This window comes from Panthera leo, chromosome C1, assembly GCF_018350215.1.
Source record: "Panthera leo isolate Ple1 chromosome C1, P.leo_Ple1_pat1.1, whole genome shotgun sequence".
Taxonomy (NCBI): Eukaryota; Metazoa; Chordata; class Mammalia; order Carnivora; family Felidae; genus Panthera; species Panthera leo.
Window position 1 is genome coordinate 107,898,585 of NC_056686.1, and position 26,018 is coordinate 107,924,602.

The 26,018-nt window shown below is 39.8% G+C and overlaps 1 protein-coding gene across 2 annotated transcripts in view; it reads left to right on the forward strand.

Annotated features, from left to right (window-relative positions):
• LOC122228750 (pleckstrin homology domain-containing family B member 2) overlaps positions 1 to 25,295 on the forward strand; it is a 48,869-nt gene extending 23,574 nt beyond the window's left edge. Inside the window, exons 4-8 of one of the 2 annotated variants that reach the window (XM_042954032.1) lie at positions 559 to 661; positions 6,435 to 6,474; positions 7,966 to 8,055; positions 16,350 to 16,458; positions 22,544 to 25,295. In XM_042954032.1, the coding sequence (XP_042809966.1) occupies positions 559 to 661; positions 6,435 to 6,474; positions 7,966 to 8,055; positions 16,350 to 16,458; positions 22,544 to 22,680 (479 nt within the window). In that variant the 3' untranslated portion in view covers positions 22,681 to 25,295. The remainder of the gene's footprint in view (positions 1 to 558; positions 662 to 6,434; positions 6,475 to 7,965; positions 8,056 to 16,349; positions 16,459 to 22,543) is intronic. The other variant, XM_042954033.1, reaches the window with a different exon arrangement.
• Positions 25,296 to 26,018: the final 723 nt, after the last annotated feature.

Below are 26,018 nucleotides of genomic sequence, written 5' to 3' on the forward strand. Positions count from 1 at the left end.
TGCTCTTACATAATAGGTTTTGAATTAAAGAGTCACAAGTGGCATATGTGCCTGTAGTAAGTATTGGTATTGTAACATCTTACTCCTACATGTTAGGTCTTGAAACACCAGTGTCCATGGGCCAGCTGTTGAAATCTACCTAAACCAAGCTCAAATATCATAGACCTTATTTCTTGGTACACATGAATTGTGTGTACACAATTAAAATATGATTTTCACTTTTAAAGCAATGATCCAGTTTAGTGTTTCCTGTGAATAAAAGCAGTAAGTATTCTGTTACCTGATGCTTTGTAACACTTTTCATTGTGTGGGGTTTATTCTTGTAATATCTGGGCTCTTCTGTACATCTCCATATGTGAATTGCCTTTTAGAAGGAACCTAAGTTTAATTGGAACAGAGTTGTGATTTATGTGCTTGGTTCTGTGGAACAGGACAAAGATGTTTTGTAATTGGAATGTTCTGAAGTACTGGTCTTTTGCTTATCAGAGCTGTTAGGTAAGAATAAATCTTGAAAAAAAAACTATGTAAATATTTCTTTATTCTACTTATGTTTCATAGATATTCAGCCTCCAGATGGGAAGTCAAAAGACTGTATGCTGCAGATTGTTTGCCGAGATGGGAAAACTATCAGTCTTTGTGCAGAAAGCACAGATGATTGTTTGTAAGTTTGGGTTTTTTTATGTGTATAATTTAAAAAGTGTCCTGTTTTATTTCTAGTTATCAGGAAGGAAGAAGCATGAGAATGGAGTTTTCTTTCAGGCATCAGAATAAGTGACTGAGAGGATGTGTGAAAGAAATGCAACAGGGCCTTGTTCCATCTCTAATAACTCTGGTCCTAGTTTCTGTGTCTCCAGAGCTGTCCGGGCGAGATCCCCGTTATAGTGGGAATGACAGGAGGTATTAGCATGTAGTCATTCTGCATGTGCTCTTTTTTCTTCTCTAGATGCACATTGGGTAATGGGCGTAGTTGAATGGGTTCTTAGAGCTTGTTCTTTTTATGTAAATGTCTTTTTAAAAAGCACGGACATCTGTATTATGAAGTCTTTCCCTTCCTTTGATGGTTCTTATTCCATCTGCCTTCTCTGAAGAAGGGATATGGAGCCAACACTGATTAAATGAAATTTGGGGGTGGGGTGGAAGAGTTTTTTTTCTTTCTGGCCACTCTGGCCACTCTGTATCACTCCCATGGACATTGTGAGAGTTCACTAACAGATTATTGTGATTTTTCATTTATATTAAAACATTCATATGTAAGTGACATTTTCATATAATCCAGAGAAGTTTGTCAGAGTGCCTGCTCTGCATTTCACATACATGTTCCTCTTCAATATAAACATTTATTCCATGCTAAACTCTAGAGTTTATTTTAAATCCCGTCTGTAGCTACTTTTTTACACTCTTCTTTTATCAGTGAATCTTCAGTGATACTTTCTGGAAGAGATACTGCTTTCCAATAGACTGATGGAGAAATGACTGCATGTCCAGCCAGTTTACTACTTTTTTTATAAATCGGGTCTATATATTATTAGTATCTAACAATTTAAACATGCATTTTGAACACTCACTTGGCCCTACGCACTGTGCTAACTGCTTTATATATGGTATTTAATGCTCACCATATCTTACAAGGTAGATGCTGTTCTTGTTACAAGAAATTTAGGTTTGGGGTGCCTATGTGGCTCAGTCAGTTAAGCATTTGACTTTGGCTCAGGCCATGGTCTCATGGTTCATGAGTTCAAGCCCACATTGGGCTCTGCACTGACGGTGTGGAGCCTGCCTGGGATTCTCCCTCTCCCTTTCTCTTTGCCCCTCCTCCACTTACATGTCTGTGCTCTTTTCAAAATAAGGAAATAAACTTAAAAAAAAAAACAGAAGAAACAGGCTTAGGTTAATTTCCTATATCACTTTTTTAATGCTCCTATAATAAATCATCCTGAGGTTAGTGGCTTCAAACAGTACAAATTTATGATTACATTTATGGAGGTCAAGAGTCCAACCATTGTTGGTAGGGCCATGATCCCTTCTAGAGGCTCTAGGGAACAATCTGTTTCCTTGCCTTTTCCAGCTTCTAGAGGCTTCCTGGTTTCTTGGCTTCTGGGCTGAGCCCTTCTCTTGTGGTCATCTCTTTGGTTCTTTGCATCTGGGGAAGGTTATATGCTTTTAAGGACTTAATGAATAGTTTGGGCCAATGTGGATAATCCAGGGTAATCTCCCTATCTCAAGGTCCTTAATTTGAATTCTATCTATAGAGTCCCTTTCCCCTGTGAAGTAACATTCACAGGTTTTGGGGATTAGGAGGTGGACATCATTCTGCTTACCACACTTGCCAAGATTTTAGAGCTGGTAGAATAGACTGAGGATTTGAACCTTTGTCTCCAGAGCTGCCGTGGAGCTGTGCTCTACTGTACACTAAGGTGTCAAATGGAATGTTCTTTTAAGTAGTGGAAAAAATATCTGGAATTAGCAGTAGTTAAACCAGTGATGTTTATGACCTCAATAAATGTGAATTGGTTAAATTTCCCTTAAGAAAAGTAAGATCTGAGATTGGGTAAAAAATACAGAGTATAACTTGTCTATTAACAAGAAACAAACTTGAAATAAAATGAGAATGCTAATAGAGTAAAGAATAGGAGAATGTTAGTTTGCTGTGGGCCACAAACTGGGTGCCTTAAAACAACAAATGTATTCCCTCACAGTTTTGGGAGCTAAGAGTCTGAGCTCAATATGTCAGCAGAGCCATGTTCCCTCTGAGACCTTTCAGTAGAACCCTTCCTGCCTCCTCCTAGTTTGGGTTGTGGCTGGTAATTCTTGGCATTCCTTAGCTTGCCACTGAATCAGTCCAATCTCTGCCTTTTGTTTCTCAGATTCCACAGATGAGTGAAATAATATGATGTTTGTCTTTCTCTGACTGGCTTATTTCACTTAGCATTATACTCTCTAGATCCATATGTGTATATATGTTTATATATACACATACACATATATATACCACATGTTCTTTATCCATCTATTGCTAGACACCTGGGGTGTTGTTTGGTCACTAAATGCTGCAATAAACATAGGGGTGCATGTATCTTTTCATATTCTTTGGGTAAATTAGTAGTGCGATTATGGAATTATACAGTGGTTCCATTTGAATTTTTTTCCTCTTTTTTTTAAAAGAATTTTAAAAAATTATTTTTGAGAGAAGGAGAGAGAGTGTGAGTTGGGGAGGGGCAGAGAGTGGGACAGAGGATCAGAAGCAGGCTCTGTGCTGACAGCAGAGAGCCCAATGTGAGGCTCAGACTCAACAAACCGTGAGATCATGACCTCAGCCGAAAATTGAGAGTTGAATACTCAATCAACTGAGCCACCCAGGCACTCCTCCATTTTGAATTTTTGAGGAATCTCCATATTGTTTTCCACAGTGGCTACACTAGTTTGCGTTCCTACCTACAGTGCACAAGGGTTCCTTCTTCACATCTTTGCCAACACTTACTGTTTCTTGTGTTGTTGATTTTAGCCATTCTGACAGGTGTGATGTGATATCTCGTTAAAGTTTTGATTTGCATTTCCCTGATGATGAGGGATGTTGAGCATCTTTTCATGTGTCTGTTGGCCATCTGGATGTCTTTGGAGAAATGTCTGTTCACATCTTCTGCCCATTTAAAAAAACTTTTTTTTTTTTTAACATTTATTCATTTTTGAGAGACAGAGACAGCGCGCGAGCAGGGGAGGGGCAAGAGAGAGAACGAAACACAGAATCCGAAGCAGGCTCCAGACTCTCTCAGCACAGAGTTCGAGGCGGGGCTCAAATCCATAAACCATGGGATCATGACCTGAACTGAAGTCAGATGCTTAACTGATTGAGCCACCCAAGCGCCCCTCTTCTGCCCATTTTTTAATTGGATTATTTTTGGGGGGTGTTGAGTTTGGTAAGTTTTTTATATATTTTGTATACTAATCTTGCATTGGATATATACCATTTGCAAATATCTTCTATTCAGTAGGTAGTTTTGTTGGTTGCTTCCTTTACTGTGGGGAAGCTTTTTGTTTTGATGGAGTCCTAATAGTTAATTTTTGCTTTTGTTTCCCTTGCGTTAGGAGTCCTATCAAGAAAGAAACTGCCATGGCCAGTGTCAGAGAAATTGCTGCCTGTGTTCTGCTCTAGAATTTTTATGGTTTCAGGTCTCACATTTAGGTCCTTAATCCATTTTATTTTTGTGTATGGTGTAAGAAAATGGTCCAGTATCAGGAAAAAGCTCTTTAACATTGGTTTTGGCAGTGAATTTTTGAATATGACACCAAAAATGCAAGCAGCAAAGGAAAAGGAAACACATGGGATTACATCAAACAGTAAAACTTTTAAAAAAACATTTAGTTAAAAAAATTTTTTTTAAAGTTTATTTATTTTGAGAGAGAGAGAGGGAGAGAGAGAATCCCAAGCAGGCTCCACACTGTCATCACAGAGCCTGACTTGGGGCTTGATCCCTTGAACCGTGAGATCATGACCTGAGCTGAACTCAAGAGTCAGACACTTAACTGACTGAGCCACCCATGCACCCAAACTGTAAAGCTTCTGCACAGCAAAAGAAACCCATCGGTAAAATGAAAAGGCATTGTATGGAATAGGAGAAATTATTTGTAAACCATCCACACGATAAGGGTTTAGTATTCAGAATATATAAGAATTTGTATAACTTCATAGCAAAAAACCACAATTTTTAAAAATGGGCAAAAGACTTGAATAGATACTTTTCCAAAGATGTACAAATGGCCATAGGTATGGGGAAAGATGCTCAACCTCAGTAATCACCAGGAAAGGCAAAACAAAATCATAATGAGATTACCTCACATCTCTTAGAATGGCTGTTGTCAAAAAGACAAAAAGGTAAATGTTGTGAGGAAGTAGTGATAAGGGAGCCCTGTGCACTGTTGGCAGGAATGTAAATTGGTATAAGCCACTATGGATACATTATGGAGGTTCCTCAAAAAAACTGAAAGTAGAACCATCATATGATGTAGCAATTCCCTTCTGGATATATGTCTTGAAGGAAATGAAATCCTTATCTTGAAGAGATTTCTGCACCCACATGTTCACTGCAGCATTATTCATAGTATCCAAGACATGAAACAGCCTAAGCAGTTGTTGATGGATGATAGATAAGGAAAATGTGATACACACACACACACACACACACACACACACACACACACACACACCACATACATTGAATATTATTCAATTAAGGAAAACAGAAGGAAATCCTGTGTTTTACAACAATATGGATGGATCTTGAGGGCATTGTGCTAAATGAAATAAGTAAAACAGAGAAAGACAATTACTATATGTCTCACTTGTAGAATCTAAAAAAGCCAAATTCCTAGAAAAAGATAGTAGAATGAATGGTGGTTGGGGGAAATGGGGAGATGTTGGTCAAAGTATACAAACTTCCAGCTATATGATGACTAAGTTCTGGGCATCTAGTTATGTAGTATTGTGATTATAATTAGCAAATACTTGTTACATGCTTGAACAAGTTAAGGGACTAGGTTTTAAGTGTTATGATCAGAAAAAATAAGTAATTATGTGAGGGGATGAAGGTATGAATCATATTGTCATCATTTTGCATCAAATCATTACATTGCATACTGTAAACTTACATGTAATATGTCAATTTCTCAAGCTGGCAAAAAAGTACTAGGACTGTTTTCAATCACAAAAAAATTGCTGACAATCTGAATCTCTTATCATGGAACATTATGTAGCCATTAAAAAAATGCAGTTGGTATTATGCTAAGTGAAATAAGTCAGGCAGAGAAAGACAGATACCATATGTTTTCATTCATGTGGATCTTCAGAAACTTAGCAGAAGACCATGGGGGAGGGGAAGGGGAAAAAACAGAGAGGGAGGGAGGCAAACCATAAGAGATTCTTAAATACTGAGAACAAACTGAGGGTTGATGGGGGATGGGGGAGAGGGAAAGTGGGCGATGGGCATTGAGGAGGGCATCTGTTGGGATGAGCACTGGGTGTTGTACGGAAACCAATTTGAAAATCAATTAATTTAAATAATAAAATCCCAGAATCAATCAATAAGTCAATAAATTAAAATGCGGTAGATCTGTGTGTGTGACATGAACTGACAAAGCAAGTTGCAGTAGAGTTAAACATGTGCATTTTTTTATACTTACTAAAGAGTAAAGCAAAAACTGTATAGTAATAGAGTAGGCTTTAAATACTATATAGTGTATGTGCCACAGATACATATTGTTTCACATATTGTGTATTGTGCAGATCTCAGATGATTTGATTGAGTGGGTCTTGGGGTAAGGACAGAAGACCTGTTCTTGAAACAAACTTTTCCAGAAATTTTGATGCCGACACAGGTTTGAGAATCCTTGAGGTAGATGTTGGATTGCCTTAAATAAGCATCCCTTTTTCTTTTCTCCAGGGCCTGGAAATTTACACTGCAGGATTCCAGGACAAACACAGTAAGTTGCTAAGGGCAATCACCTGTAACGTTTTTGCCTTGTCTTGCTGTAACAAATGGGATGATAGGGGATTAAGAAAGGGAAATGGGGATGGGTTTCTTGATCGTCCAGCCATGGCTGAGCACTCATAGCTGGGCAGGGCACCTTTTACTGATATGAGAGTAAGCTAGATTTTGCCAAACCTTTTAAGGCAGAAGGATCCCTGCCAGTACAGGCAACACTGGTCCTAATATTGTCTTCCAGAAGTGTCTGTATCTCAGAAAGTTTTGCAGCACTTTGAATTCTGCTGTAGTTTACAGAGAAGGCTCAAAAAGGACCAGAGTCCATTCATGGCACCCCAGCCTTGTGAAACAAGCATTTTGGGGACTTGTGCTTGATTCTAGTTCTGCTTCTGACCTTAGGAAGTCACTGAGATAGTAAACCCCGTTTGTAGGGGTCTAATGCCATTTTTGTGTCCGAGAATCAAGGCAACTTCCTCTGCAGGAAACATTTTTATTCTTCAGATAAGATTTTATTTTTCCCTATAAAGGGAGGAAAAGAAAAAGGTAGATGAAGCTTATAAAATAATTTGTACAGGTAGGAAAAGTAAAAAAGACTTAATATCCAAATGTCATTGTTTCCTACTCTGTTAGCCCGAGACAGTTCTTCCTGTAAGCCTACTCTGCAACTCCAGTTAGCTTTTCTTTCACAAAAATCTTGGCTGAAATTAGTGTTAATGATCCATACTGTTGGGGCTAAGATCCCAAGATGATTCTTTGCATGGATTTATTATTATTTTTTTAAGTTTATTTTTTTATTTTGAGAGAGAGAGAGAGAGAGAGAGAGAGTGCACACATGCTCACAGGGAGGGGCAGAGAGAGAGGAAGAGAGCATCCCAGGCAGGCTCTGTGCACCATCAGCGTGGAGCCAGACATGGGGCTCAAACCCACGAGAACCATGAGATCATGGCCTGAGCCGAAATCAAGTGTCAGATGCTTAACTGACTGAGCCACCCAGGTGCTCCTGGAATTTTTTTTAAAAGAGTACATAGATTTTTCTTTTTCCACTGGGAAGTAATTTAATGAAGGAATTTTTTTTTTAGTGCAAAAAGCAGGCTGTGTGTGTAGGACAATCCCTGACTGCTGTGTCTTCAGATTGTAGGATTTATATTTAACAGAAGGGTTGTTGAGAGTGGTGCCACATCTTTGAAAAGGCCTGGATAATGGCAGACTCTGGCCTCCTTAGTCAGTGAGAGCTCCATTCCTGCCTTCTGCAGATGGCTGAGGAGGACAGCCTCCTCCCGAATTCAGAGGACAGGAGAGTGCAGGATTAGAGGGGGTTGTGGGGAGATACTCTTGTTGTTCACTGCTTTTCAGAGACCTGTTGTATTTGCTGTTCTAATTTTTAAAATTTTGCTGAATAGAAAGGATATGTATACGTATAGAATCATGAGAGCCTGTATATGGTTGCTTTGTGACAGAAAGCTGTTTTTCATTCTCTCTCCTCTCGTAGGCTTATGTTGGCTCAGAAGTCCTGTATGATGAGACAGCTGTGGCTTCTTCCCCTCCTCCTTACACAGCCTATGCTGCACCAACCCCTGAGGTAGGGAGCAAATCTTGGTGTTTTGGAATCCAAGTTTTAGGGAGGTTGGGGTCTCTGTGCTACTCTTCTCCCCACCCCTCCCAACTGTGCTACTCTCCTTTTTAAGAAACAAAACAAAAAAAACCCTTGAACCAGTATCAGAGAAATTAAAAATGCACTCAACCCTTTTCTTTAAACTTTTTAAAAAACAGATTATTGTCATTGTTTGCTTTCATAAAATAAAGCTATTGCTTTATAATCTCCATGGTTACATTTTGTTTTTAAGATAGGCCTGATAATGATTCATGTTTTTTGTTTTTTTTTTTTTTTATTAAAAAAATGGTTTTTTTAATGTTTATTTGTTTTTGAGAAAGGGAGAGAGACAGAGTGTGAGTGGGGAGGAGCAGAGAGAGAGGGAGACACAGAATCTGATGCAGGCTCCAGACTCTGAGCTGTCAGTGCAGAGCCTGACGCAGGGCTCGAACCCACAAACCATGAGATCATGACCTGAGCCAAAGTCGGACGCTTAACCGGCTGAGCCACCCAGGCGCCCCTTTAATTTAAAAAAAAAAAAAAAGTTAACGTTTATTTATTATTGAGAGACAGAGCATGAGCAGGGGAGGGGCAGGGAGAGGAGGAGACACAGAATCCGAAGCAGGCTCCAGACCCTGAGTTGTCAGCACAGAGCCCAACGCGGGACTCGAACTCACAAACCATGAGATCATGACCTGAGCCGAAGTCAAACACTCAACCGACTGAGCCACCCGGGCGCCCCTAATTTTTTTTTTTTAATGTTTGTTTATTTTTGAGAGAGAGAGAGAGAGAGAGAGACAGAGTGTGAGCAGGGGAGGGGCAGAGAGAGAGGGAGACACACAATCTGAAGCAGGCTCCAGGCTTTGAGCTGTCAGCACAGAGCCCGACACGGGGCTTGAACTCATGAACTGTGAGATCATGACCTGAGCCAAAGTCAGATGCTGAACTGACTGAGCCACCCAGACGCCCCCTAGAAATGATTCATGTTAATCATAGTTGCTTTGATAATATGATATTGATGATTTTTATACTTAATGAATTACTTGAATTTTCTGTATAACCAGAAAAGATGCTTTATTTTTATTTTTACTTAAAAGATTCTGTTTATTTTGAGAGAGAGAGCAAGCAGGGGAGAGGCAGAGAGAGGGAGAGAGAGAGAATCCCAAGCAGACTCCACATTGTCAGTACGGAGCCCAACGTGGGGCTCAATCTCATGAACTGTGAGATGGTGACCTGAGCCGAAATCAAGAGTCAGATGCTTAACTGACTGAGCTACCCAGGAGCCCTACTTTTTTTTACTTTGAAAAAACAAAACTCAAGAAAAAAATCACATATCAAATACCTTAGGAGTATCTCCTAGTTAGATGTGTTAAGTGTTCAGTGCTACATATAGAAGTCTCTGTTGTGGGAGGGACTTCTGTTTTGTTTTGCTTTTTTAACTTTTAATAATTATAGATTTACAGGAAGTTCCAAAAATAATATGGAAAGATCTCATGTACTCCTCATTCAGCTCCTCAGTTGTTACATGAAATCAAAACCAGGAATTTGAAATTGGCAAAATGTTTATGTCTGGTTTCGTGTCATTTTATCATATGTGTAGGTTTGTGTAACCAGCCCTTCAATCAAGATATAAAACTGTTGATAAAATCTTCCCGCTACACCCTTACATAGTTATACCCTCATTCCCCTTTCTAACTCCCATCAACCACTGATTTGTTGATTTGTTCTCTGTCTGTATAATTTTGTTATTTCCACAATGTTATATAAATAGAATCATACAGCATGTGATCTTTTTTTAAAATTTTTTTTTAATGTTTATTTAATTTTTGAGACAGAGAGAGATAGAGCATGAACGGGGGGGGGGGGGGGGGGCGGTGGGTGGGTCAGAGAGACAGAGAGACACAGAATCCCAAGATGGCTCCAGGCTCCGAGCTGTCAGCACAGAGCCCGACAAGGGGCTTGAACCCACAGACCGTGAGATCATGACCTGAGCCGAAGTCGGATGCTTAACCGACTGAGCCATCCAGGCACCCCTGATCTTTTTGAGTTTGATGTTTTTCACTTAGTACAGTTCCCTTGAGACCCAGCCAAATTCTTGCATGTATACCCCATTAAGTATTGATGGATGTTTACTTGGGGTTGTTTCAAAGTTTTGGCTATTACCACTAAATGTACTGTGAATTCTCCTCATGTATAGCTTTTTATATAGGCATAAAGTTTTATTTCTTTGGGGAAAATGCCCCAAAATGGAATTGCTGGGTCTATTATATGGTAAGTACATGGTTAATTTTTTAAAAAGCTAAGAAACTACTTTCCAGAATGACTCTACTGTTTCACTTATGTGAATAATCCAGTTTCTCTGCGTCTTTCCCAGCATTCAATGCTGTCACCATTTTTTAATTTTAGCTGTTCTTACAGGTATGTAGTGATATTTCATTCTAATTTTAATTTGCATTTCCCTAATAGCTAGCGATGTTGGACATCTTTTTATGTGCTTTTTTTTTGCCATTGTATATCCTGTTCAGTAAAATGTCACTTCATGTCTTTTGCTTGTTTTCTAATTGTATTATTATTTCTTTTAACATTGAGTTTTGAGAGTTCTTTGAGATTGAGATAGGAACACTTCGTCAGATATGTGGTCTGGAGCATTGTGTTACTATCCTCTTAACAGTACCTTTCATGGAGTTTTAGTTTTCATGCAGTCTAGTTTATCAGTTTTTATGGTTTGTGCTTTTGTTGTCGTTTCATACTTCCCCCAAGACCAGGTTTCCTAAGGTTTTCTCCTGTGCTATTTTTTGGAAGTTTCATAGTGCCAGGATTTACATGTAAGGCGTTAGGGTTAGGGTTCATTTTTTTTGAATATGAATGTCCACTTATTCAACTACAATTTGATGAAAAGTCCTTTCTGGAATTGCTTTTGCATCTCTGTGAAAATTCACTTGGCTGTATTTGTGTGTGTCTATTTCTGGGTTCTCTGATTGTTCTATTGATCTATGTGTTTTTCTTCCTCTTACACCACACTGACTTGATTACTGTAGCTGTATAAGTCTTAAAATTGGGTAGACTGATCCCCCACTTTATCCTTTTCAGAATTCCCTGAACTATTCTGGTTCTATTTCCTTTCCATATGATGTGTCTAAATCTACAACAAAATCTTCTTGATAGATTTTGAAAGAAATTGTTTTAAACCTATGTATCAGGTTTTTGGGGGGAGAATTGACATATTATGTTGAGTTTTTCAGTCAGTGAACATGGACTGTCTCTATTTAGATCCTCTGATTTTTTTCATCAGCATTTTGTAGTTTCAGTATAAAAATCTTGGGCATGTTTTGTTAGATTTACACTTACGTATTTTTTTTTGATCGTTGTCTATGGTATTATGTTTTAAATTTTAATTTCCCCAAGTTCATTGATTTTTGTTTATTGATCTTATAGCTTGTGAACTTACTAAGCTCACCTGTTGGTTCTAGAAGTAGTTTTTTGTACATTCTTTGGGATATTCTACAATAGACGCAATCATGTCATCTGTAAATAGGGAGAGTTTTCTTTCCAGTCTGTGTGCCTTCTATTTCTTTGCCCTGGTTAGAACTTCTAATGTTATGTTGAATAGCAGTGGTAATAGCAGTCATCCTTGTCTTGTTCTTGATTTTAAGGGGAATGCATTCGGTTTTTCTACATTACATGTGATGTGAGCTGTAGTTTTTGAAGATGTTCAATAACAAGTTGAGAAAGTTCCTTTTCTAGTTTTCTGAGTTTTATCATGAATAGGTGTTGAATTTTGTCAAATACCTTTTCTGCATCAATTGGCATGGTCATGTGATTTTTTTTTTAAACCTCTGTCAATATGATGGATTATACTGATTGATTTTCAAATATTGAACCAGAGTTGCATCCCTGTAATAAACCTCTCTTAGTTGGGTGTATAATTCTTTTCTTTTATTGCTGAATTCTGTTTGTTAATATTCTTACAGATTTTTGCATCTATATTCATGAAGGATATTGGTCTGTAGTTTTTTTTACTCTTATTTGGTATTAGGTCATACTGGCTTTACAGAATGAATTTTGGGAAGTGTTCCCTGCTCTTCTATTTTCTAGAAGAGATTATATAGAATTTGTGTTAATTCTTTTTTAATTTATTTTTAAAAAATTTTTTAAATGTTTGTTTATTTTTGAGAGAGACAGAGACAGAGTGCCAGCAGGGGAGGGGCAGAGAGAGAGGGAGACACACAATCTGAAGCAGGCTCCAGGCTCTGAGCTGTTAGCACAGAGCCTGATGCGGGGCTCAAACTCACCAACCCTGAGATCGTGACCTGAGTTGAAGTTGGATGCTTAACTGACTGAGCTACCCAGGCGTCCCATGTTAATTCTTTTTTAAAATATTTGGTAGAAATCTCCAGTGAAACAGTCTGGGCCTGAAGATTTTGAGGGTGGGGTATTTTTAATTACAAATTTTATTTTTTTAAAATGTTTATCTATTTTTGAGAGCGTGCAAGTGGGGGAGGTGCAGAGAGAGAGGGAGACACAGAATTGGAAGCAGGCTCCGTGCTCTGAGCTGCCAGCACAGAGCCCCATGTGGGGTTCGAACTCATGGACCCTGAGATTATGACCTGAGCCGAAGTTGAATGTTTGACTGAGAGCCACACAGCCGCCTCCAAATTCTATTTTCTTGAGAGTTATAGTACTGTTCATTTTCTATTTCATATTGAGTGGATTGTAGTAATTTGTACTTTTTGAGTAATTGGTCCTTTTCATATAAGTTGTTTAATTTACGTGTGCACCTCTGTCATTGGTCCATAGACGTTTATATTTTCTTGGTGGGTTAACTGTATTATCATAATGTAATGTCCCTTTCTGTTTCTGGCAATTTTCTTTAGTCTGATGTTTGCTCTGATATTAATATAGTCACTTCTTCTTGCTTTTCACTGTTTGTGTGGTATCTCTTCCCATCTTTTTTTTTTTTTCAACCTACATATTTCATTTGAAGTGAGTTTCTCATAGATAACATGTATGTGAGTTTTCCCTATCTGACATCTGACAAATCTCTATTTTGTAATTAGTATATTTAGACCATTTACATTTAATGTAATTTTTGATATATTAGGTTTAAGTATGCCATTTTGTTTTTTGTTTCCCTTTGGTTCTGTGTTTTAAATTTCTCTGTGTTCTTGTACTTAAGCTTTTTGTGAATTATTTGAACATGTTTTAAAATTGCCTTTTGAGAGGCGCCTGGGTGGCTCAGTTGATTAAGCATCTGACTATGGCTCAGGTCATGCTCTCATTCTCGTGAGTTCAAGCTCCTCGTCGGGCTCTGTGCTGAGAGCCTGGACCCTGCTTCAGATTCTGTCTCCCTCTCTCTCTCTGCCCCCGTTCGTGCTCTGTCTCTCTGTCTCTCTCAAATATAAATAAACATTAAAAAAAATAAAGTTGCATTTTGATTTATCTATAATGTTTCTTGAGTGTGTCTCTTTGTATTGCTTTTTTAGTGGTTGCTCTGCATTATTCATATTTACATATTTTTCAAAGTCAAGTGTTCACGTTTCTTTTATATATGAGAACCACATCAGATGGTGTTAGAAATTTTGCTTCAGCTGTCAGACTTGTTAGAAAAGTCAAGCTGTGAAGGAAAGTTTATTTACATGTATTTCTGCTCTGTACCTATTTTTTTTTTCTTTTTTTACCTCCTGATGTTTTAGGGTTCTTTCTTTTATTGTTTACATTTTGTTCAGTGAAATTCTTTTTTTGCCATTCTCTTAGGATAGTAGCTCTGTTGGCAACAGATTCTCAGTTCTTCATCTGAGAATGTCTTGATTTTTTTCTTTATTTCTGAGGGATATTTTCACTAGTGTAGAATTCTGAGTTGACATTTCCTCCAGCATTTGTCAAGTGTGTGCTATTTCCTTTGGTCTGCATGGTTTCTAAGGAGAAATCTGCTATCATTTACATTTCCCCCCATGTAGGTAATGCATTGTTTGTTTCTTGCTATTTTCATTGTCCTTAGTTTTCAGAAGTTTGACTATAGTATGTTGGTATGGATTTTGGGGGCGTTATCCTATTTGGCGTTCACTGTCTTTTTGTTTCTTGCTAAATTTGGGAAAATTTAGGCCATTATTTCTGGAATGTTTTTTTCAGCCCCACCCCTTTTCCTTTTGAAACTAATGATATGGATGTTAGATGTCCCACATGTCTCAGATTCTGTTCATTTTCTTTTTATTAAAAAAATTTTTTTTTAATGTTTATTTATTTTAGAGACAGAGCATAAGCAGGGGAGGGGCAGAGAGGGCTGGAGACAGAATCTGAAGCAGGCTGCAGGCCCTGAGCTGTCAACACAGAGCCTGACGCGGGGCTCGAACCCATGGACCATGAAATCATGACCTGAGCTGAAGTTGGACACTTAACTGACTGAGCCACCCACACGCACCTTCTTTTCTTCAATATATTTTCCTCTCTATTCCACTTTATAGTACGTTTACTGATTCTTTTTCTCTGACATTTCTATTCTGTTTTTGGACAACTGAGAATACTAAAACATCAGGAGGTAAAAAAAAAAAAAAAAAAAAGTATGGTCAGAGCAGAAACTCTGATAAATGAGCATTGGCCTCAACTTAAAGTTGCCAGCTGCATTAACCCCTAACAAGGGAGTCCACTTGTCCTTTGAAGCCAGGCATTGACTTCTCATCTGTAGCTATGAAAATCCTTGATAATATCTTCTTCCAATATAAGGCTGTTTCATCTGCACTGAAAATCTCTTGTTAGGTGTAGCCACCTTCATAAATGATCTTAGCTGCCGTCTTCTGGGTAACTTGTTGCAGCTTCTACATCAGCTCTTGCTGCTTTACCTTGCCCTTTTATGTTATAAAGCTGGTTTCTTTTCTTAAACCTCATGAACCAACCTCTCTTAGCTTCATACTTTGTTCTGCAGCTTCTTTCCCTCTTTCAGCGTTCACAGAATTGAAGAGAGTCAGGGCCTTCCTCTGGATTAGGGTTTGGCTGATCTTCTACCCAGACCACTCATACGTTCTCTGTATCAGCTATAAGACTGTTCTGTTTTCTCACCATTTGTATGTTCACTGGAGTAGTGCTTTTAATTTCCTTCAAGAACTTTTCCTTTGCACTCACAACCTGGCTGTTTGGTACAAGAGGCCCAGCTTTTGGCCTGTCTCAGTGTTCAACATGCCTTCCTCACTGAGCTGAATCCTTTCTAGCTTTTGATTTAAAGCGAGAGATTTGCGACTCTTCCTCTCACCTGAGCACTTAGAGACCGTTGTAGGGTTCTTCTAAATTAGCCTCATTTTAATATTGTTGTGTTTTAGGGAATAGGGGACCTGAGAGGGAGAGAGATAGGAACTAGTGGTTGGTGGAGCAAGCAGAACACACGATTTATCTATTAAGTTTGCCCATTTATATGGTGTGGTTTGTGACACCCCAAAACAGTTATAATAGTAATATCAAAGATCACTGATCACAGATTGCTGTAACAAATATAATAATGAACGGGGCACTTGGGTGGCTTAGTCATTTGAATGTCTGACTCTTGATTTCGGTTCAGGTCATGATCCCAGGGTCATGGGATTGAGCCTTGTGGTGGGCTCTGTGCTGAGTGTGGAGCCTGCTTAAGATTGTCTCCCCCCCTACCCCTCTCCTCCTCTCCTCCTCTCCTCCTCTCCTCCTCTCCTCCTCTCCTCCTCTCCTCCTCTCCTCCTCTCCTCTTCTCCTCTTCTCCCTGTCTCCCCCTCTCCCCCTCTCCCCCTCTCCCCCTCTCCCTCTCTCCCTCTCTCCCTCTCTCCCCCCCCCACTCCCTCCCTCTGCCCTGCTCCCCTGCTTGTATGCTCGCTTGCTTGCTCTCTCTCAAAAAAAGAAAGATATTAATAATGAAAAAGTTTGAAATATTGTGAGAATTAGCAAAATGTGACACAGAGACATGAAGTGAACAAATGCTGTTGGAAAAATTGTGCCAATAGACGTGGTCCGTGTAGGGTTGCCACAAACCTCCCATGTGTAAAAACACAGTATCTGCAAAGTGCAGTGAAGTGAAACACAATGAAATTTCATTATGATGTTGAATAAAAATAGTAAGAGTGGGCAGGCACCGTATTGTCTTGTTTCTGATCTTAGAGGAAAGCTTTTAACTTTACACTGTTGTTTGTGATGTCCTGTGGGCTTGTTGCATATGGCCTTTATTATGTGGAGGTACATTCCCTCTCCACCTGCTTTGTTGGTGATTTTTATTATGAGTGGATGCTGAACTTCGAAATTGTATTTCTGATGGGCCTATTTCTTTTCAGCAGGCATATGGCTATGGTCCATACAGTGGTGCGTACCCTCCAGGAACTCAAGTTGTCTATGCTGCAAGTGGACAGGCTTATGCTGTACCCTACCAGTACCCGTATGCAGGTACCCCACGCCCACCTTCCATTCCTTATTTCTCTTCATTTACTGGGTGGATCTGTGAGGCCTGAAGGAATTGTATTTCTTAGTTTAAGGATAAGTGAGCAGTGCTTCTGGTTATAGACCACAAATGATTCTACTATGCTTTAAAAAAAAAAAAAAGTTATGTATTTTTACGTTGTCTTATAAAGTTGGAGTAGGCTTATGTTTTTTTTTTTTTATTTAAAAAAAATTTTTACATTTATTTATTTTTGGGGGAGGGGCAGAGAGAGAAGGAGACACAGAATCTGAAGCAGGCTCCAGGCTCCAAGCTGTCAGCACAGAGCCTGACGCAGGGCTCGAACTCACAAACCACAAGATCATGACCTGAGCCGAAGTCGGACGGTTAACCGACTGAGCCACCCAGGTGCCCCAGAGTAGGCTTGTTAAAACTTCACTGTTGTATCCAGATTTATTCCCAAGGAGAGAATTTGTACCTACTGGTATTCACTTATATCCCATTTTAAACGATAACTTTCTCCTGTTTTTTCTCTTCTGGTAACATCCTTCAAATATTATCACTACTGAGGCGATACTCCATTTTGCAAGTGAAATAAAGGCCTGGAAGGTTCTTACATTTATTCCAGGCTTTTGATGCACTTCCATTTTTCACCTTACCTGAGGAAAATTGTAGTTGTGAGTAACTGGCCTGTGTAGGTAGCATCAAGTCCTGGGTGCAGTTTGGGCAGTGGGAGGTCTAAGGTGGAGGTGCAGGAGAGTGCTGGCTGTGAGGCCAGAGCCTACAGTCAGGATGAGGGGGCCCAAGAGCCCCCATCATGTGGTTGATGGACCGAAGAACAAGGCCACACCCAGAAGCCCAGAGAAGGGAAGTCAGGCAGAGGCGGTTGCAGTGGGCATGGCATATCGGATCAATGTATAAGTGAATGAAGCTGGCAAATAGCTTACAAGAGTCCTGAGCCCATAGAGCGGTTGGGAATCTGAATCTGAGGGCGCTGTGAACAAACCTAGTGCAGTGTCTTACCACGGCAGTGGAAGTAGAATCTGTTGCCAGAGAGGTAAGTGGTCACTGATGCTAATCTCCCAGAGAGGCCCAGGGCTGCCGCCCCCTGACTCAAAGTATCCTGCTAATTAGTGGTGGTTACTTTGGTGTCTCATAGGTGAGCATCCAGTATGAGAGGTTCTCTGCTTATCTGTTCCTGCAATCTGATGTAGTTCACTCAACTAGCATGGACTGTGACTTTTTGACTTTTTTTCATGTTAAATTGAAAACTAATAAAATGATGATGCTAAAAAATGAAGTATTTGTTGGCCCTGTGATCTTAGCACAACTATTTTTGTTTGAATTACTTTCCCCATACAAAATAAATTTTTGTCATTGAAATCTTATATCACCTTTTGCATTTCTTTTCTCATTTTAAAATTCTGTGTATTCTGAGTGTTACATAATTTCCATAAGTATTTTTAATGACTGCATATTATATTGGGTGATCTTCTAGTATTAACTGTTTACTTTTTCCTGTTTGCAGTCATAAATGTTGCTTTGAACATGTCTAATGATTTTCTTTTTCATTCCTGTTAAATCTTAGAATACATTTTTCATTTCTGTGTATTAAGTTAATGTGTTAAAGGGCATAGACATTTATTTTTCTTTTGATACCATTGAAATTTAGAAAGCTTCTCAAACATGCAGAAGTATGGACAATAGTGTAATGAACTGTCATTTGTCCATTACCACCTTCAGCTAGCATATCATGCCTAATTTTGTTTCACCTCCATCTCCTGTCATCTCTGGATTGTTTTGAGGGAAATCCACACTGTATCCTTTCATCTGACAGTATTACAGTAAATCTTAATACCATTTATTTAATTTTTTTTAAATGTTTATTCATTTTTGAGACACAGAGAGAGACAGAGCATGAGCAGGGGAAGGGCAGAGAGAGGGAGACACAGAATCTGAAGCAGTCTCCAGGCTCTGAGCTGTCAGCACAGAGCTCGACGCGGGGCTCGAACTCACGAACTGCGAGATCATGACCTGAGCTGAAGTCAGACGCTTAACCGACTGAGCCACCCAGGCGCCTAAATCTTGATACCATTTACCCAGTTGATTCTCAGAACAGTTTGCCAGTTTCTTTCTTTCTTTTTTTGAAGAAAATCTATTGTTATTATTTTTAATTATGGTAAAAAAAAAACAAGTACCATAAAATTTACTTTTTTAAAAACCATTTTAATTGTACAGTTCAGTAGTGTACATTTAATTGTACAGTTCAGTAGTGTACAGTACATTCACATTGTTGTGCATCAGATTTCCAGAATTTTTCATCTTCCCATATTGAAACTGTACTCGTTAAACAACAACTTCCCTTTTCCTTCCTCCCAGCCCCTGATAACCACTATTATACTTTATTTTTCTGTGAATTTGGATACTTTAGACATTTCATATAAGTGGAATCCTATAGTATGTGTATTTTTGTAATTGGTTTATTTCACTTAGCATTATGGTTTTTTTTCTTCTTTCTTTTTTTTTTTTCTTTAAAGGAACTTTTATTTTTTTCTACTACTTCAATGATAGAATTGGAGATGTAGCCTGGTGGGGAGGAATCAATGATGGACTGAGTTTGAAAAGGGAATAATTTAAGACTGGTCCAACTGAGGCCAGAGACCATTTACATGAGAAGAAAGGCAAATGACTAATAACAAAAAATTCAACTTCACTAATAAAGAAATGCAAATTGAAATGAGATACCGTTTCTGCTGATCACATTGGCAAAAATGAAGATATTCTTCAGTGTTGGTAAAATTTGCCAGTTTCTACCACTTCTAGGAAGTTCCTGAAGCACTGGTTTCTCAGCTGTCCTGAAAGACTGCTTATTGTTATTAGCTCTAAAAGTTTTGATACCCTCCTTGGGTCTAAAGTGGATCCTTAGGTTGCTTTAGTTTACATTTTCTGCTGACTGGCAGAGATAAACATGGTATAATTGTTTACAAATTTGATCTCTTTGCCTGTTTGTCTTGCAGTTGGTGGGTTTTAAGCCCTAGCCTACCATGCCATGAGAGCGAACTTCTTTCTTACTCAGCCCCCAGACCTCTGACTGGGGTAATCTCAGCTGTTTCTTACTGTATAGAAGATCAGATGTTTTGCAGAAGTGCTAGTAAAGGGAATTTCTGTAAATTGGATTCTTTACTTGCTCTTGCCTTTCTTCATAGAAAAAGAGATAGCCCTCTCATGAGCACCCTCAATTTACTTGCTGCAGAGGGCAGAGTCAAGAAGTAGATGGGCATTCAGCATTAGCGTTGTGACCCATCTAGCAGGCATACTTGCTGTGGAGAGGGTGAGTTGAGTTTGTGGTCATCCCCCAGTAGCCTTGTCCTGATGACCAGATTGGAGCTTCTCAGTCCCTTTCTGGATACCCCAGTGCTTGGCCAGCTTCATGACATTATGTGGTCTTTAGACACCATAGTCATGCATATAGCAGGGTAAAGGCCTTCTCTCTTTTTAAAAAAAAAAAAATTTTTTTTTTTAATGTTTATTTTTGAGAGAGAAAGAGAGACAGAGCACAAGCAGGGGAGGGGCAGAGAGAGAGGGAGACACAGAATCCGAAGCAGGCTACAGGTTCTGAGCTGTTGGCACAGAGCCGGACGTGGGGCTCGAACCCACGAACTGTGAGATCATGACATGAGCTGAAGTCAGACGCTTAACTGACTGAGCCACCCAGGTGCCCCAAGGCCTTCTATTTAATATGATTGGAGCCAGTGGTCAGTCAGCCAATTAAAAAAGTACAAAGGGTGCTGTGTACACACTATGAGTGTTCTGTTTTAATTTACCTGTGTTAGTGGACAGTGTTCAGCTATCTTTTGACATGGGCTCTAGGATTTTGCTTTGCATTGGCTCCTTTGGTTGGAGTTTTCTTGTCTTGTAAACACTGTGCTCATGGGCTGTCTTTTGACATGGGCTCTAGGATTTTGCTTTGCATTGGCTCCTTTGGTTGGAGTTTTCTTGTCTTGTAAACACTGTGCTCATGACATATCACCGCATCGCGGTTTCCCTTGGTAAGTACAAACAAGTCTAGGTTTTAAAATTCTTTTTTTAGTTTTTTAGTTTACTCATTTCCTTGCTCTGATAGTAATTTGTGAGTTACCTGCCTTTATTCAGTCCACCCTAAAGTATCGAACTTAGTTATCCTGGAAGCAATAGCTGCCTATTTCACATTCACATTTTGACCATTTATGTAAAGCTTAGTTAAGTTAGGTAACTACAGTATGTACAACTTAGAAATGTCCTCAGCTGACTTGGGTAAGGATTTCTCTTCCTGGTAGGAGCAGAGGCAAGCAGGAGCTGCAGGAGAGGTCTCTCCTGGTCATGTAGTGCAGGAGGCCCTTGATGTGATCTACTGAGGGAATGTAGATTTAGATTGTCCAAGGGATCTTCTAATTAAGTCAGCTTGCAAGTTCCTACTATCCTACATTTCATAGTTCCATTTGCCTAATTGAAAACTTTTAAATTTCAAGGCAGTGAAAGTAAATACTACTAGCTCACCAATTTTGAAAGGTAAACATTGCATAAAACATTGTTTGCTTCCAGTGCTGTTACCTGTACTTGATCAGCCCTTTGTTTATAGTGGTGTTATTCTACTATGCAGCTTTGGTGTTTTTTCTTTTCTCTTCTCTTCTCCTCCATCATATTTGAGCTTTAGTGGTTTATGAGTGCACACTTGTAGCCTGAGTGCCTAGGTTTGCATGCCCTTATTGCCATTAACCCCTGTGTGCCTCACTTTTGCCCATCTGTAAAATGGGTATAATAATAAACTCAACTCATAGGGTTGTTAGTATTAAGTGAGTCAGTACATGTAAATGCTTGTAGTACTGTAATTGCTTAGAGTACTAAGGACTTCTAAATGTTAGCCTTTATTTTGCTGTTGGTTTTCATCTACATATACACATTACTGTTGTATTAGTTTCTTGCTCCCTTAGGGTTGAACTGTTAAGGGAACAGCAGGTCAGGGAGGGAAGTTAACATTATTTATATTTGAGTAATTTTAAAGCTAATTAGCTGTTAGATAGTATAGCTGTGAAGTATAGAACAGAACAAATAGTACATTTCCAGTTGTAAACTTTAGTCATGCAAATTAAATATTAAAGTTGTTTAAAGTTTGCTTTTAGAAGTTTTCCCCTTAACGTAAGTATTTTCCCCCATAAAGACCTATGATTAAAAATGAGCAAGTTTTATTAGCAGATTTAAGGTCTAATTTAAAAATGGTTTACATGAATATCAAGAAGCTAATTAGCTTTTAAATGGATTTTTCATTTTCAGCTTTAGGTGGAGATTCTTGCCTCTCACAATGCAGGCTCTGTGTATCTCCCATGCTCTCCTGTATCTACCTGTCATCCTAATAAGTGTGACTGGAGGGGAGAAGTGGACATTGGAGACTGGAGCTTACAGCTGCATTAGGATCCTGCTGTTTGCAGTGTTTGGGGGAGGGCAGAAGTGGACATTGGGGACTGGAGCTTACAGCTGCACTAGGACCCTGATGTTTGTAGCATTTGGGGAGGGCAGAAGTGGTCATTGGGGATTGGAGCTTACAGCTGCACTAGGACCCTGGCTGTTTGCAGCGTTTGGGGGAGGGCAGAAGTGGACATTGGAGACCAGAGCTTACAGCTGCATTAGGATCCTGCTGTTTGCAGCGTTTGGGGGAGGGCAGAAGTGGACACTGGAGATAGGAGCTTACAGCTGCAGTAGGATCCTGCTGTTTGCAGTGTTTGGGGGAGAAGTGGACATTGGGGACTGGAGCTTACAGCTGCACTAGGACCCTGCTATTTGCAGCATTTGGGGGTTTGGACCTTGGAAAGTTGAGCACCTTGGTTTCCTCTTACTGCAGTCTTAGAGACAGTCACCGTGGCCTGTTCTGGGGGAGAGCCGGGGAGCACCCACTCAGCGACTCCACACACCTGTTGAGAGGAAGATAGCACTGTAGGGGAGGGATGCACATGCAGGGAGATGTGACCTTTGCCACTTCAGGGCACACTGTCTTTATGAGGGAATGTTGGACTTCACAAACTGCTCCTCACAACATCTGCTTTTTCACTTCTTTTTTAGGACTTTATGGACAACAGCCTGCCAACCAGATCATCATTCGGGAGCGGTATCGAGACAGCGACAGTGATCTGGCACTGGGCATGCTGGCCGGAGCAGCCACTGGCATGGCCTTAGGGTCTCTGTTCTGGGTCTTCTAGAGTCCTTCAGATCTGGATGTGCATAGCTTCTGATACCCTGTGTGCAATAATATAATTTGCAGGGCATTTCTGTTGGTGATAAATGTTTTTAATAATAGTTTAATTGTTCTTTTGAAAGTGATGACATCATAGTTCTAACTAATCCATACACGTACTGTAGAGAAGGCTTCTGATTTGTGTTTAGCTAAAACATGGAATCTCTGGGGCACTGGCTCATTCCAGGAGTTTCATTCTAGAACTCTTGGAATACCTTATTTTGGACATACCTATTTAGAATGGCATTTTCTTTTCAGAGTTAGGTATAGTGCTTAAGGGATAATTTAGTGTTCTGTTTATATATGGTGATGTATGAGTGAGCAATGTGGCAAGGAGAACTGCATCTTCTTTCTGTGTAACATTGAACTTTGAAGCCTTGGATCAGAGCTGGCTGCATGTAACTTCAGGAGTTGTGGACTGGTAAGCAACCAGGAACTTCCCTGAGGCAGTGGGGTGGTATCCCCAGGACCTCTGGGGCCAGCAAGGCTGACTGCTCAGGATGATGGGGTAGGGTCAGCCCCCCTCCCCGCCCTCCTCCCTCCCTCCCCACCTTCCTCCCCACTTCCTCTTAAAATGATGCTTCTTCATTTTATTCTTTGTTCTTTTGGTATGATCCTTGGAAAATATCCCATATTAGGAATTGGCTTGAGCCTCAAAGTTTTATCCTTTAAAACTTGAAGAAGCCAAAACAGTTTGAAGTATGTGGAGGTAGATGTGCTTTATTCAGAGAAGACCCTATGTTTTTAGTGTCTGCTTTGGATATTTTTATTGCCACATCAGCCTACTTATAGCTTATTTTGCTACTTGTTGAGAAAGTGGTATTAAGAGTGGTGAGGAAATGGAATGAGAGCCATACTTACAGTGTGACTGTGTCAGGCCTCTGGGGATCACACTGTGCAGAGGGTGCTCTTTTCCTCTCTTCTGTCCTTCTGAAGAGCAGGTGTCCTGCTTTGTGCAGGACTGGGGCACTGTGATTGTCCCCCAAGCACTGGGGTTCATGGAGCCCTGGTGATGGATAGTGGGGGCTCTTGGGACCATGGCTGTTGGGGAGACTCAGGTTACAGATGGGAAATGATTGCCTAAGAACATGAATAACCTTCTGTCAAGGTATTACTCAGCTTGACCAGGACATGGGCTTTGTTTTTATTCCTGACACAGAAGCTTAAACCATGTAATTTTGAGCCCCAGCTATGTGTGAAGCTCTGGAAAACCCATAATCCTACACTTCTGTTATTTCTTTATATGAATTTGTAAAGCCCAAAATTAGTCCAGTCTTCTGTCCCGCAAGCTTTAAAAAATGTACTTCCACCAAGGCAGTTTAGCACAGTGACAGTCCCTACGCTGGCACTCCAAAATACACTCCCTAGTAGCACAAACTCTGTTTTTATTTTCTGTGGCCAGTTACATACATAACTTGTTTCATAGGTCAACTGACTCCATCTCTGAGCAGACTTAAATAGATGTCCATATGAAGCCATCTGCCAAACGACCTTGATGTCAGGTCTGTTTTCCTGGGCAGTTCTGCTGAACTTACACTGTAGAGTCTGTTTCTAGTTGAAAGGAGGTGCACTTGACTGTCACCCCTTTGGATATTTGAGACAGTGGAAAATTGCCAACTGTGATTTGTGACAAGGTTGGTTTTGATGATTAAAAATGTTGCTCTTATGATTTTACATCCTTTGTAGTAAGAATGGCTTTGTTTAGATGATAGTCATTATTAAGAGCTGTATGCTTTACTAATAAAATATTAAACAGTTTTTAATGTGGTATTGGGGTATTGATTTTGAACTTGGAGTTCCTGGAACCACAGGGTACTGAGTTATGTTGCTGAAATGCCTGGGAAGCAGAGTCCCCCCTCTGATGGAAGGGGCAGGTGTAAACTGAAGCTTGGGCACATGTGTGTGCACTCTGTTGGCCAGCCCCATTGGGCAGCCACAGTTGAACCTGGAAATTCAGTGTTGCCAGTGACTTGATGCTGTTAGGAAATGCATAGTAGGTATAAAGATGGGCTGAGATACTTCATTTCCTTGGTCCAGTTTCTGTAGATGCCAGCTTTGTGATTGCCTCAATTTAGGTAATCCTAAATCAAAAAAAGTTAGATGAGGTGGAAGGAACTTGTTCAGGTGTGAGTAAGCTTTTCTCACTTTCATGTGTGGAAGAAGTTGCCCACTGACATTGCACACATGCCAAGCTGATTGTTTTTTGGTTACTGGAGTGAACTTCAGAGTCTTAGATAGTAAGGAGAAAAGAAAGACCAGTGGCTGTGTTTCAGATGATCATCCTGAAACAGGCCAGACCTGGACCCAAGACACTGGTCTCAACCATGGTTGAGACGAATGGCCTAAGTTTATTTTCTACATCAGTTATGATCCTGTTTCATTTTTCTTTCTCCTTCCCAAGTTTATGTAGACACAGGCATGGAATGCAGTTCCATTTCTCCCCCCCCCTAGAATTGATCTGTTTTCTGATTGCTTCCCTCTCATAATCTCTTGTGTCCACAGAACCTATTTTCCCTGTATATGCAAATTGTATGTTTATAAGTGAAAATGTTAATACATTAAATGGTTAACCTTAAAGCAGGTTGCATTGTGACTTCTGTTTTTTTAAATTAAATTTAGTTAAACTAAATAAAACCCAGCTTACCTATTTCTCCCACTATCCACCCCCACTTCTGGCAACTACCAATCCATTTTTTAAAAAAATTATAGTAACACACTGTCAGTTTTTTCTGCTGCATCATGGGCAATAAGAATGGCAGTTACTGAGTGGGGCGCCCGGGTGGCTCAGTTGGTTAAGTGTCTGACTTTGGCTCAGGTCATGATCTCATGGTTCATGATTTGGAGCCCCGCATAGGGCTCTGTGCTGACAGCTTGGACCCTGGAACCTACTTTGGATTCTGTGTCTCCCTTGCTCTCTGCCCCTCCCCCACACGTGCTCTGCCTTTCTGTCTCTCAGAAATAAATAAACATTAAAAAGAGATTGAAAAAAAAAGAATGGCACTTAGAAATCCCTGAGTGCTGGGGAATGTATTATCACATCAGAAAAGAATGACTCATTAGATTCTTACAGTAACTCTATAAGGCACTATTGTCCAGGTTACACTGGATGAAACAGGCTCAGAAGTTAAATATTTTTCTTAGGAGCACACAGGTAGTAAGTGAAATGGGTTTATATCTGATATGAAAGCATATTCTTTTTCCTTATGCCATGTCCTATAAAGGTGTAATTTCCACAGGGACATATGGATGGCATGTGTAGTAATACTTGTAAGATGACTATGAGAAAACTGATCATCCTGAACC